The sequence below is a fragment of the Lepidochelys kempii genome, chromosome 6 (genome assembly GCF_965140265.1).
Source record: "Lepidochelys kempii isolate rLepKem1 chromosome 6, rLepKem1.hap2, whole genome shotgun sequence".
NCBI classification, from domain to species: domain Eukaryota; kingdom Metazoa; phylum Chordata; order Testudines; family Cheloniidae; genus Lepidochelys; species Lepidochelys kempii.
In genome coordinates this window covers 37803472-37817050 of record NC_133261.1, presented here as the reverse complement: position 1 = coordinate 37817050, position 13579 = coordinate 37803472, and the positions used below count along the sequence as shown (strand labels likewise).

General features: G+C 45.5%; 1 protein-coding gene across 3 annotated transcripts in view; it reads left to right on the top strand.

The window, feature by feature from the left end:
- Positions 1-13579, top strand: part of GALNT18 (polypeptide N-acetylgalactosaminyltransferase 18) — a 383448-nt gene that overhangs the window by 129524 nt on the left and 240345 nt on the right. The window contains exon 1 of one of the 3 annotated variants that reach the window (XM_073347599.1): positions 13478-13526. The exons of the other annotated variants lie outside the window; for them this stretch is intronic. Coding sequence (XP_073203700.1) covers positions 13520-13526 — 7 coding nt within the window. The 5' untranslated portion in view covers positions 13478-13519. Of the gene's footprint in view, positions 1-13477; positions 13527-13579 lie in introns of those variants that run through there. 3 annotated transcript variants of the gene reach the window in all.

Here is a 13579-nt window from a genome sequence, read left to right as displayed (position 1 = left end):
CTGATTGTTATGGAGTGAGATTTTTACATTGAATTGTGCTGGATCCTTTTCCATTTCAGTTTCTGTATCATTGAATTTTTCACTCGTTTTGTTTCTAAATTTAGTTTTACAGCATAAATACCAGGAACAAGAAACACTTTAAAAAAAGAAAAAGAAAAAAAGCCCTCTTCTACAGAATATTAAAGGCATTATTTATTTAAAATAACCTCAGCTTTCATTCCATACTACCTTATCAATTCCAGTACCAAGTGCTAAATATTAATCAGTTTAGCAGCAGCTGTAGGCTAGAGTAATTCCTACATTTTTTTTATTTAAATGTAAAGACATTTCTGTGTCTTAAACAATTTTAGATTGGTTCCCCTGCCCATTCCTGGTTTTACATAGAAATACTTGAATAGACTGAGACACATACTGTGCATTGATCATATAACATATATAGATCATGTACAGTACAGGCTTTTTTAAAGCTTCTTTAACAAGTAAGTCCTGTGGTGATCACACATTTTCTTTTTCCACATGCTCAATGGGTATCATTTTACCACTAGAGGACAAGGGGCTGTGAAAAATATTAGAGAAAGATTAAGCTTTTCATTGAAGGAAAAAATATGGTTAGTATTTAACAATTATGAACCACTGAATTTCTAGATCAAGCAAAACATAACTGCTGGCATGTTTAGAGATGAAAATGGGCAGTAAACTGAAGTTACCTTCTGCTGCTGTTTGAACTGTTGAATCAATGTCTAGGTCTCTCTGCTGTAGGAAATCTTGGATCAACATTGTGCTTTCCTTGCTCCCGTGGACATCATTGGGAACACAAATGCAGATGAACTGTATCGAGTTAGCTAGCCGGTATGGTTGAGGAGAGACTAAGACAGGCTTTCCTCATATGTGATACCGAGAGAGAGTGGGACTCTGCTGCTACTGTGGGCATCCCATAAGATGTGGTCCTAGACAAGACATTAAACTGTGGGGTATTGATAGTATTAATTTAGTAGGCATGGGTGGAAATGCTTTGGTATAGCACTAATCCTTTTTTTTTTTTTAAAAAATAAATACAGATATTAGAGAACAAGCGTAGGCCCAGTCCTTCAGCCCTGCTTCCCACAAGCGGAGGAAATGGCTTTTTAAAGTCAAGATCACTCTGTGGTAGCATGCTACTCATGAATTTTATGTCAATTGCTGCGGGACACTAAATCATTGTGGGGATAAGCAGGTTATTTCTTTGCAAGGTCATGGGGCTGCTCTCATAAATAGGGACTGTTTGCTGAGTAGTGCTGCAGGATCCAATAGTTACCATGGCTAATACTAACCTTCATAATTGCTGTGCTTCCTCGGTTGGGGCCAGACCATCCTCTCGTGGTAAAACTTGCAAGAGAGGTGTCTGGGGGGAAAATCTCTTCAGAAGATCTCCTCTTAAAGTAGTGAGGGGAAAGGAGGTTTCCCTTTGACCAGAAAGGGGCACTGGGCCCATCTTCACACCTTGCTGATCCCAGAGGATCCATTTCCATTCAGGCTGGCTACTTCCGCTTTTTCTATTTTCTGGCCACAGTGGACCACAAGGGAGAACTTTGCTGAAAGGATACTATAATCTGTGGGGGATGACATGAGTGGTCCTGGCCCTGTTGTTCCCTTCCCTGAAGGGTGCAGCTTGAGGTCCAGGCAGGGGGAACAGTGCTGTAGAAGAGATGTGAGATCCATGTGAAAGAGACCTCCATGCACAGATCTCAGGGACCATCTGGGTCTGTGAGAGGCCTGACCCGAGTCACACTGAAATCAGTGGGAATCTTGTCATTGATTTTAAATGGGAGGAGAAGCAAGCATAAGGGTTCCCTTATTCCAAGGACTGTACTCAGGCTTCGAGTTCCTTTGAAGTTAATGATAGACTCAATTCACACTCTTATCATGCAAAATCCATGGCTCCCATAATCTTACACAGAAGGGGAGCTGTATGTATCTGAATGTGCATAACAGTCACTAGCTTACGACTGGAAATTTCAAAGGAGCATATTGGAGTTAGGTGCCCGACTCCCATTGAAATTACCAGGGAATTCGGTGCCTAACCCTATTAGACTGTTTTGAAAAGCTTCACCTGTTTCTTTTTGTGTGTTCTGTCATGACATATAGTGACATTTTCTGTGCACCGTTTAGCCAGTATTTATACATAGGAAAAGGAAAATAATTTTATTTTCTTGTTCCCAAGTAAGCTCTGTTGTCTTATCTTTTTGCTGAACTTATCTCCTTGGCCACTATTTCCTTGGAAATCATTTGATAACACGATTTGTTCACTAGTTTATAGCTGGTAATGTTCCTAACAGTAGTTGCTGTGCAGAAACCTAAGCAGATGATAAAATATGAGCCATTTGGCATCACCTTAGTCACTAGTAGTAATAAATGTTAAACTTTTTCTTTTAACTAAGATCAATCAATACAGGGTTCTCTACACGGTGCCCCGACATGCTATGACTACTACTTATTCAGTACTACCTCTTGTATAGGATGTCTAATGGGGTTTGACACAATGTTTTAATAAGCAGTGCTGAGTTTTGAGAGCAGTACCCTGAAAGCTTTGTTAATGTGTGGTGACAAGATGTTCTGGCAGGTTGAACAGGTTTGGTATTCTAATCGAATTAGGCCAGCTCTTCCATATGTGACATCCTCACAATTGTGACAGCTTCACCCAGGGAAGGAGGATGTGCCAATGGCTGGCTGATGCTTGGGTATGCACAAGCATGGTAAAGACGCAGGGCTGGTTTGTGTGGTGCGTCACCTGACAGACGCAACACAGAAGACATAGTCCGAGAGGAGGACAAGCAAAAGCGGCTTTACATTGCCATTGTGCCACCCAGATTCCAGGCTGCTGGGGGGCCAAAATGGGTTCCGGTGTAAGTTAGAGCAGCCCCTGAGGCTTCCTATTGGCTTCAGCCCAAAATCTTCACAGCACTAAGTGCTACAACTATTCCCCCCTCCCATGTCATGCCTATATGCAAGGGCTTGTGAGAGTGGGAACACTTATTACAGCTGACACTACTGCAGGGTTGTGGGAATTCTCCTCTGGCACCCTTCAGCCCCTTTACAGGCACTATGTCTTCAGAATAATGTATAGGACCAGACCAGGGGCTGGAATCTGTCCCCCACTCTGTAGGTTATACCTTGGTGCTTAGGTAGTGTATACAGAACCTTCTTTCTTTCTTCCATTCATGTTCAAAAAGTAATTATTACTATTGCAACCAGAGTTGAGTAGGAAAGGACCCTGTAAAGAACAAGTTTCAGAGAAGCAGCTGTCGCCTTAGAGACTAACCAATTTATTTGAGCATAAGCTTTCGTGAGCTACAGCTCACTTCATCGGATGCATCCGATGTAGCTCACGAAAGCTTATACTCAAATAAATTGGTTAGTCTCTAAGGGTATGTCTACACTACGGAATAAGGTCGAATTTATAGAAGTCGGTTTTTTAGAAATCGGTTTTATATATTCGAGTGTGTGCATCCCCACAGAAAATGCTCTAAGTGCATTAACTTGGCGGAGCGCTTCCACAGTACCGAGGCTAGAGTCGACTTCCTGAGTGTTGCACTGTGGGTAGCTATCCCACAGTTCCCGCAGCCTCCGCTGCCCATTGGAATTCTGGGTTGAGATCCCAATGCCTAATGGGGCTAAAACAGTGTCGCGGGTGGTTCTGGGTACATATTGTCAGGCCCCCGTTCCCTCCCTCCCTCCGTGAAAGCAAGGGCAGACAATCGTTTCGCGCCTTTTTTCCTGAGTTACCTGTGCAGACGCCATACCACGGCAAGCATGGAGCCCGCTCACCCTATGTCTCTTGGGTGCTGGCAGACGTGGTATGGCTTTGCTACACAGTAGCAGCAACCCCTTGCCTTGTGGCAGCAGACGGTACAGTACGACTGGTAGCCGTCATCGTCATGTCTGAGGTGCTCCTGGCCACGTCGGCTGGGAGCGCCTGGGCAGACATGAGGGCAGGGACTAAATTTGGAGTGACTTGACCAGGTCATTCTCTTTAGTCCTGCAGTCAGTCCTATTGAACCGTCTTATGGTGAGCAGGCAGGCGATATGGATTGCTAGCAGTCGTACTGTACCATCTTCTGCCAGGCAGGCAAGAGATGAGGATGGCTAGCAGTCGTACTGTACCATCTTCTGCCGAGCAGCCATGAGATGTGGATGGCATGCAGTTCTTCTGCACCGTCTGCTGCCAGCCAAAGATGTAAAAGATAGATGGAGTGGATCAAAACAAGAAATAGACCAGATTTGTTTTGTACTCATTTGCTTCCCCCCTCCCCTGTCTAGGGGACTCATTCCTCTAGGTCACACTGCAGTCACTCACAGAGAAGGTGCAGCGAGGTAAATCTAGCCATGTATCGATCAGAGGCCAGGCTAACCTCCTTGTTCCAATAAGATCAATAACTTAGGTGCACCATTTCTTATTGGAACCCTCCGTGAAGTCCTGCCTGAAATACTCCTTGATGTAAAGACACCCCCTTTGTTGATTTTAGCTCCCTGAAGCCAACCCTGTAAGCCGTGTCGTCAGTCGCCCGTCCCTCCGTCAGAGCAACGGCAGACAATCGTTCCGCGCCTTTTTTCTGTGCGGACGCGATACCAAGGCAAGCATGGAGGCCACTCAGCTCACTTTGGCAATTAGGAGCACATTAAACACCACACGCATTATCCAGCAGTATATGCAGCACCGGAACCTGGCAAAGCGATACCGGGCGAGGAGGCGATGTCAGCGCGGTCCCGTGAGTGATCAGGACATGGACACAGATTTCTCTGAAAGCATGGGCCCTGCCAATGCATGCATCATGGTGCTAATGGGGCAGGTTCATGCTGTGGAACACCGATTCTGGGCTCGGGAAACAAGCACAGACTGGTGGGACCGCATAGTGTTGCAGGTCTGGGACGATTCCCAGTGGCTGCGAAACTTTCGCATGCGTAAGGGCACTTTCATGGAACTTTGTGACTTGCTTTCCCTTGCCCTGAGGTGCATGAATACCAAGATGAGAGCAGCCCTCATAGTCGAGAAGCGAGTGGCGATAGCCCTGTGGAAGCTTGCAACGCCAGACAGCTACCGGTCAGTTGGGAATCAATTTGGAGTGGGCAAATCTACTGTGGGGGCTGCTGTGATGCAAGTAGCCCACTCAATCAAAGATCTGCTGATATCAAGGGTAGTGACCCTGGGAAATGTGCAGGTCATAGTGGATGGCTTTGCTGCAATGGGATTCCCTAACTGTGGTGGGGCCATAGACGGAACCCATATCCCTATCTTGGCACCGGAGCACCAAGCCGCCGAGTACATAAACCGCAAGGGGTACTTTTCGATAGTGCTGCAAGCTCTGGTGGATCACAAGGGACGTTTCACCAACATCAACGTGGGATGGTCGGGAAAGGTGCATGATGCTCGCATCTTCAGGAACTCTGGTCTGTTTCAAAAGCTGCAGGAAGGGACTTTATTCCCAGACCAGAAAATAACTGTTGGGGATGTTGAAATGCCTATATGTATCCTTGGGGACCCAGCCTACCCCTTAATGCCATGGCTCATGAAGCCATACACAGGCAGCCTGGACAGTAGTCAGGAGCTGTTCAACTACAGACTGAGCAAGTGCAGAATGGTGGTAGAATGTGCATTTGGACGTTTAAAGGCGCGCTGGCGCAGTTTACTGACTCGCTTAGACCTCAGCGAAACCAATATTCCCACTGTTATTACTGCTTGCTGTGTGCTCCACAATATCTGTGAGAGTAAGGGGGAGACGTTTATGGTGGGGTGGGAGGTTGAGGCAAATCGCCTAGCTGCTGGTTATGCGCAGCCAGACACCAGGGCGGTTAGAAGAGCACAGGAGGGCGCGGTACGCATCAGAGAAGGTTTGAAAACCAGTTTCATGACTGGCAAAGCTATGGTGTGAAAGTTCAGTTTGTTTCTCCTTGATGAAACCCCCCGCCCCTTGGTTCACTCTACTTCCCTGTAAGCTAACCATCCACCCCTCCTCCCTTCAATCACCGCTTGCAGAGGCAATAAAGTCATTGTTGCTTCACATTCATGCATTCTTTATTCATTCATCACACAAATAGGGGTATGACTATCAAGGTAGCCCAGGAGGGGTGATGGAGGAGGGAAGGAAAATGCCACACAGCACTTTAAGCACAGCACTTTAAAAGTTTACAACTTTGAAATTTATTGAATGACAGCCTTCTTTTTTTTGGGCAATCCTCTGTGGTGGAGTGGCTGGTTGGCCGGAGGCCCCCCCACCGCATTCTTGGGCATCTGGGTGTGGAGGCTATGGAACTTGGGGAGGAGGGCGGTTGGTTACACAGGGGCTGTAGTGGCAGTCTGTGCTCCAGCTGCCTTTGCTGCAGCTCAACCATACACTGGAGCATACTGGTTTGGTCCTCCAGCAGCCTCAGCATTGAATCCTGCCTCCTCTCATCACGCTGCCGCCACATTTGAGTTTCAGCCCCCTCTTCAGCCCGCCATCTCTCCTCCCGGTCATTTTGTGCTTTCCTGCACTCTGACATTATTTGCCTCCACGCATTCATCTGTGCTCTGTCAGTGTGGGAGGACAGCATGAGCTCGGAGAATATTTTAGCGCGAGTGCGTTTTTTTTTCTTTCTAAGCTTCACTAGCCTCTGGGAAGGAGAAGATCCTGTGATCATTGAAACACATGCAGCTGGTGGAGGAAAAAAAAAGGGACAGCGGTATTTAAAAAGACACCTTTTATAAAACAGTGGCTACACTCTTTCAGGGTAATCCTTGCTGTTAACATTACATACATAGCACACGTGCTTTCGTTACAAGGTCGCATTTTGCTTCCCCCCACCGCGTGGCTACCCCCTCAACCTTCCCCCCTCCCTGTGGCTAACAGCAGGGAACATTTCTGTTTAGCCACAGGCAAACAGCCCAGCAGGAATGGGCTCCTCTGAGTGTCCCCTGAAGAAAAACACTCTATTTCAACCAGGTGACCATGAATGATATCTCACTCTCCTGAGGATAACACAGAGAGATAAAGAACGGATGTTGTTTGAATGCCAGCAAACATACACTGCAATGCTTTCTTGTACAATGATTCCCGAGTACGTGTTACTGGCCTGGAGTGGTAAAGTGTCCTACCATGAAGGACGCAATAAGGCTGCCCTCCCCAGAAACCTTTTGCAAAGACTTTAGGAGTACATCTAGGAGAACCGCGAATGCCAGGGCAAAGTAATCCTTTCACATGCTTGCTTTTAAACCATGTATAGTATTTTAAAAGGTACACTCACCAGAGGTCCCTTCTCCGCCTGCTGAGTCCAGGAGGCAGCCTTGGGTGGGTTCGGGGGGTACTGGCTCCAGGTCCAGGGTGAGAAAAAGTTCCTGGCTGTCGGGAAAACCGGTTTCTCTGCTTGCTTGCTGTGAGCTATCTACAACCTCCTCCTCATCATCATCTTCTTCTTCGTCCCCAAAACCTGCTTCCGTATTGCCTCCATCTCCATTGAAGGAGTCAAACAACACGGCTGGGGTAGTGGTGGCTGAACCCCCTAAAATGGCATGCAGCTCCTCATAGAAGCGGCATGTTTGGGGCTCTGACCCGGAGCGGCCGTTTGCCTCTCTGGTTTTCTGGTAGGCTTGCCTCAGCTCCTTCAGTTTCACACGGCACTGCTTCGGGTCCCTGTTATGGCCTCTGTCCTTCATGCCCTGGGAGATTTTGACAAAGGTTTTGGCATTTCGAAAACTGGAACGGAGTTCTGATAGCACGGATTCCTCTCCCCAAACAGCGATCAGATCCCGTACCTCCCGTTCGGTCCATGCTGGAGCTCTTTTGCGATTCTGGGACTCCATCATGGTCACCTGTGCTGATGAGCTCTGCATGGTCACCTGCAGCTTACCACGCTGGCCAAACAGGAAATGAGATTCAAAAGTTCGCGGTTCTTTTCCTGTCTACCTGGCCAGTGCATCTGAGTTGAGAGTGCTGTCCAGAGCGGTCACAATGGAGCACTCTGGGATAGCTCCCGGAGGCCAATACCGTCGAATTGTGTCCACAGTACCCCAAATTCGAGCCGGCAAGGTCGATTTAAGCGCTAATCCACTTGTCAGGGGTGGAGTAAGGAAATCGATTTTAAGAGCCCTTTAAGTCAAAATAAAGGGCTTCATTGTGTGGACAGGTGCAGGTTTACATCGATTTAACGCTGCTAAATTCGACCTAAAGTCCTAGTGTAGACCAGGGCTTAGGTGCCACTAGTACTCCTTTTCTTTTTGTAAAGAACAAGTTAGAGATCCAAGGAAACAGTTGCTGTATTTTTCCTTGGAAGAAAGGTAACTCTTCTGAAACAGGCGGTTCTCTAGTCTGTGTGCCCACTCTACTCACTTTGTGCCACTCAGGAGTGGAGACTGATATTGAATGCCAAAGCTGGAGTTACCTCCAGCTGGGGAGTCCACAGCAGGGGCACAGCCAGAGCCAGAATAGCTTGTCTCTAAGCCCCTCTGTCTCTGCAGCCCTCAGCACAAAGGTTATGTCATGTCAAGAATTATAACATTCATAAACCAGTCGGAGAACACTTCAATCTCTCTGGTCACGCAATCACAGACATGAAGGTCGCTATCTTAAAACAAAAAAACTTCAAATCCAGACTCCAGCGAGAAACTGTTGAATTGGAATTCATTTGCAAATCGGATACTATTAATTTAGGCTTAAATAGAGACTGGGAGTGGCTAAGTCATTATGCAAGGTAGCCTATTTCCCCTTGTTTTTTCCTACACCCCTCCCCCCCCGACGATCTGGTTAAACTTGGAGAGTGGTCAGTTTGGATGAGCTATTGCCAGCAGGAGAGTGAGTTTGTGTGTGTATGGGGGTGGGGGGGGGGTGAGAGAACCTGGATTTGTGCTGCAAATGGCCCACCTTGATTATCATGCACATTGTAGGGAGAGTGGTCACTTTGGATGAGCTATTACCAGCAGGATAGTGAGTTTGTGTGTGTGGTTTTTGGAGGGGGTGAGAGAACCTGGATTTGTGCAGGAAATGGCCCACCTTGATTATCATGCACATTGTGTAGAGAGTTGTCACTTTGGATGGGCTATTACCAGCAGGACAGTGAGTTTGTGTGTAGGGGGGGTGGAGGGTGAGAAAACCTGGATTTGTGCTGGAAATGGCCCAACTTGATATCACTTTAGATAAGCTATTAGCAGCAGGAGAGTGGGGTGGGAGGAGGTATTGTTTCATGGTCTCTGTGTGTATATAAAGTCCGCTGCAGTATCCACGGTATGCATCCGATGAAGTGAGCTGTAAATTCTCTTAGGGTTGATGCTTTTTGAGAACATCAAATCATTTCTCTGGCTTCCAGTGCATTGGGTTATTGAAAGTCGTTTTTTTTTTTTTTTTTTTTTTTGAGAGTCAGGAATGCCTGTATAAGTCAGCAAGATATGCAAGCTTTGCAAAGAGAAATTAGCCGCTAGGAGTCAATCCTAAAAATGTTCATATGTATAAAACACTTTTAAAAACTATTTTTTTAAATAAACCCAAAGAAGATGCAAGTATTATGGGTGGGACTTTAAAAAACAACAACCCCAAAGCTGTGAATGGGCTTGAATTAGGCACCCAATCCAATTAAAATTCTCTTAGACTCCTTTGAAACCCCAGCCTGTAACTTTTATGTCATGCTTCGTACAAATAGTATGCCAGCATATTTTACAGAATTAATAATTAAAGTTGCAGAGATAAATATTAGCAGAAAGAAAGAGAAACTAAGAAATATAGGAGAACCAACATGTTTCTCATGGAGATTTGAAATACAATGAAAAATCAAAGAAAATTGAGAAATATAAGAAGGCTAGCCTAGATGGCAAATGTTGCAGAGAAGATTATTGCACAAACAGTGACAATGTAGTGGACAGTGAGAGCCAAAATGAGTGAGGTAAGCTGGAGTAGGTGCACAGAAAGTTTTAAAAACACGGATGGGACTGGAATCTGAAATGAAAGAGGAACCAGCACAATCATACTTCTCAGTACGGGCGAGAAGGCAGGTCCCAGCATTCTGATAGACTTCCAATAACAGATGTATGGAAGAAACAAAGGGACCAAAAACCCCCTCACTTACAGTTCTTCAGCTATTTTCATTGCACAAAAATAAAAAATACTATAAAAAAGAAGCTTACAAGAAGTGGAAGGTTGGACATATGACCAGGGAAGAGTATAAAAATATTGCTCGGGCATGTAGGAATGTTATCAGGAGGGCCAAATCGCACCTGGAGCTGCAGCTAGCCAGAGATGTCAAGAGTAACAAGAAGGGTTTCTTCAGGTATGTTGGCAACAAGAAGAAAGCCAAGGAATGTGTGGGCCCCTTACTGAATGAGGGAGGCAACCTAGTGACAGAGGATGTGGAAAAAGCTAATGTACTCAATGCTTTTTTTGCCTCTGTTTTCACTAACAAGGTCAGCTCCCAGACTGCTGTGCTGGGCATCACAAAATGCGGAAGAGATGGCCAGCCCTCTGTGGAGATAGAGGCGGTTAGGGACTATTTAGAAAAGCTGGACGTGCACAAGTCCATGGGGCCGGACGAGTTGCATCCGAGAGTGCTGAAGGAATTGGCGGCTGTGATTGCAGAGCCATTGGCCATTATCTTTGAAAACTCGTGGCAAACCGGGGAAGTCCCGGATGACTGGAAAAAGGCTAATGTAGTGCCAATCTTTAAAAAAGGGAAGAAGGAAGATCCTGGGAACTACAGGCCAGTCAGCCTCACCTCAGTCCCTGGAAAAATCATGGAGCAGGTCCTCAAAGAATCAATCCTGATGCACTTGCATGAGAGGAAAGTGATCAGGAACAGCCAGCATGGATTCACCAAGGGAAGGTCATGCCTGACTAATCTAATCGCGTTTTATGATGAGATTACTGGTTCTGTGGATGAAGGGAAAGCAGTGGATGTATTGTTTCTTGACTTTAGCAAAGCTTTTGACACGGTCTCCCATAATATTCTTGTCAGCAAGTTAAGGAAGTATGGGCTGGATGAATGCACTATAAGGTGGGTAGAAAGCTGGCTAGATTGTCGGGCTCAACGGGTAATGATCAATGGCTCCATGTCTAGTTGGCAGCCGGTATCAAGTGGAGTGCCCCAAGGGTCGGTCCTGGGGCCGGTTTTATTCAATATCTTCCTAAATGATCTGGAGGATGGTGTGGATTGCACTCTCAGCAAATTTGCGGATGATACTAAACTGGGAGGAGTGGTAGATACGCTGGAGGGGAGGGATAGGATACAGAAGGACCTAGACCAATTGGAAGATTGGGCCAAAAGGAATCTGATGAGGTTCAATAAGGATAAGTGCAGGGTCCTGCACTTAGGACGGAAGAACCCAATGCACAGCTACAGGCTAGGGACCGAATGGCTAGGCAGCAGTTCTGCGGAAAAGGACCTAGGGGTGACAGTGGACGAGAAGCTGGATATGAGTCAGCAGTGTGCCCTTGTTGCCAAGAAGGCCAATGGCATTTTGGGATGTATAAGTAGGGGCATAGCGAGCAGATCGAGGGACGTGATCGTTCCCCTCTATTCGACATTGGTGAGGCCTCATCTGGAGTACTGTGTCCAGTTTTGGGCCCCACACTTCAAGAAGGATGTGGATAAATTGGAGAGAGTCCAGCGAAGGGCAACAAAAATGATTAGGGGACTGGAACACATGAGTTATGAGGAGAGGCTGAGGGAGCTGGGATTGTTTAGCCTGCAGAAGAGAAGAATGAGGGGGGATTTGATAGCTGCTTTCAACTACCTGAAAGGGGGTTCCAAAGAGGATGGCTCTAGACTGTTCTCAATGGTAGCAGATGACAGAACGAGGAGTAATGGTCTCAAGTTGCAGTGGGGGAGGTTTAGATTGGATATTAGGAAAAACTTTTTCACTAAGAGGGTGGTGAAACACTGGAATGCGTTACCTAGGGAGGTGGTAGAATCTCCTTCCTTAGAGGTTTTTAAGGTCAGGCTTGACAAAGCCCTGGCTGGGATGATTTAACTGGGAATTGGTCTTGCTTTGAGCAGGGGGTTGGACTAGATGACCTTCTGGGGTCCCTTCCAACCCTGATATTCTATGATTCTATGATATTGCATAAGAAATTCTAATTAATAAGTTGACATGTCAGCACCATCACCAGGCTTTTTAGTGTCTGAGCCCATAGTTTCACAAGTTGCTTTATGGGCTCTTAAAAAGAAACACATTACACCATCAAACTCGTAGAAAACATATTTCATTCCTTTTATAGATCACTCTTAGTTTTGCAAGATACAGAATAGAAGTTTCTGCTCAGTAACTTCTCAGAGCATCTCAGGTTTCCTTTTATATTCTAAGTTAGTCTGTGTAAATCTAGGGAAAAAAAGATTTGCTGACCTTGCAAATAAATATCCTGCTTTTCCCCAGTGATCTAGTGTCTCTTAGCAATTGATGTAGAAAATCATAAGTAGTATGCCAGCAGAGAGTGATCTTGACTTAAAAGCTGTTTCCTCTGATTGGTTTTATTAGCTAGATTGTCGGATAAGGAATGAGTTTAATAATCCCGTTGACTATTAGGAATGCAAAATACTTTCTTAAATTGAACAGAGTACTAAATCATAACCTGAAGTCTTAGTCGATAATTTTCCATTATTTTCTCTTGAAGTCTTTCCCTTTATGAAGAGTATTATGTGATATTTAATGTTTAGACAGAGAGTGAAGACTTCAGTTTTTAAAGTTTCATTCAAAGAAAAGCCCCACCCACATACAGTACATTAATATGTATTTAGTTTATATCTGCATCAGAAAGGCATTTTCCTTCAGACAAGCTCCATAAATAGCTCCAGTTGTTTCTATCCTTTGTTACTGAGGATTGTGGTTTTCTGTTTTTTTTTTTTTTAATCTAGTATCAAAACTTTCATTAAAGACACAAAGGGATGGCCTAAAGCCTTACAATCCAGTTAAAAAAAAAATCTAAGTTTCCTGAAACCATGTATTCAAATGCCAACACGAGTAAAATTAGCCCTGTGTTCTTCTGAAACACTGCAAATGAATATGTATGGGAACTCCTCGCTTAACGTTGTAGTTATGTTCCTGAAAAATGCGACTTTAAGCGAAACGATGTTAAGCGAATCCAATTTCCCCATAAGACTTAGTGTAAATGAGGGGGTTACGTTCCAGGGAAATTTTTTTTACCAGACAAAAGACATATATATGTATATACACACACAGTAAAAGTTTTATACAAACAATTTAATACTGGTACACAGTGATGATGACTGTGAAGCTTGGTTGAGGTGGAGGAGTCAGAGGGTGGGATAGTTCCCAGGGAATGCCTTACTGCTAAACTATGCACTAGCAAGTGGCTGAGCCCTCAAGGGTTAACTCTCTCACTCTACAAGGCAGCAGGAAAGGAGGGAGGGCAGACAGAGAGTCACACCCTGTGTGTGTTTGAGAGAGAGAGAGATGCGCATTTCCCCTTTAAGTATGGAGAGTGGGGTCAGAAGTACACTGCCTTGTTAATTAGATCAGCAAGCTGAAACCAGATCACAGCTCCCTCCCTCTGTGTGTCCCCCCTGCTCTATGGAAGGTAGGGTAAAAGGGGTTTAGGAGCAGAGGGGAGGGGGGACACCCTGACATTAG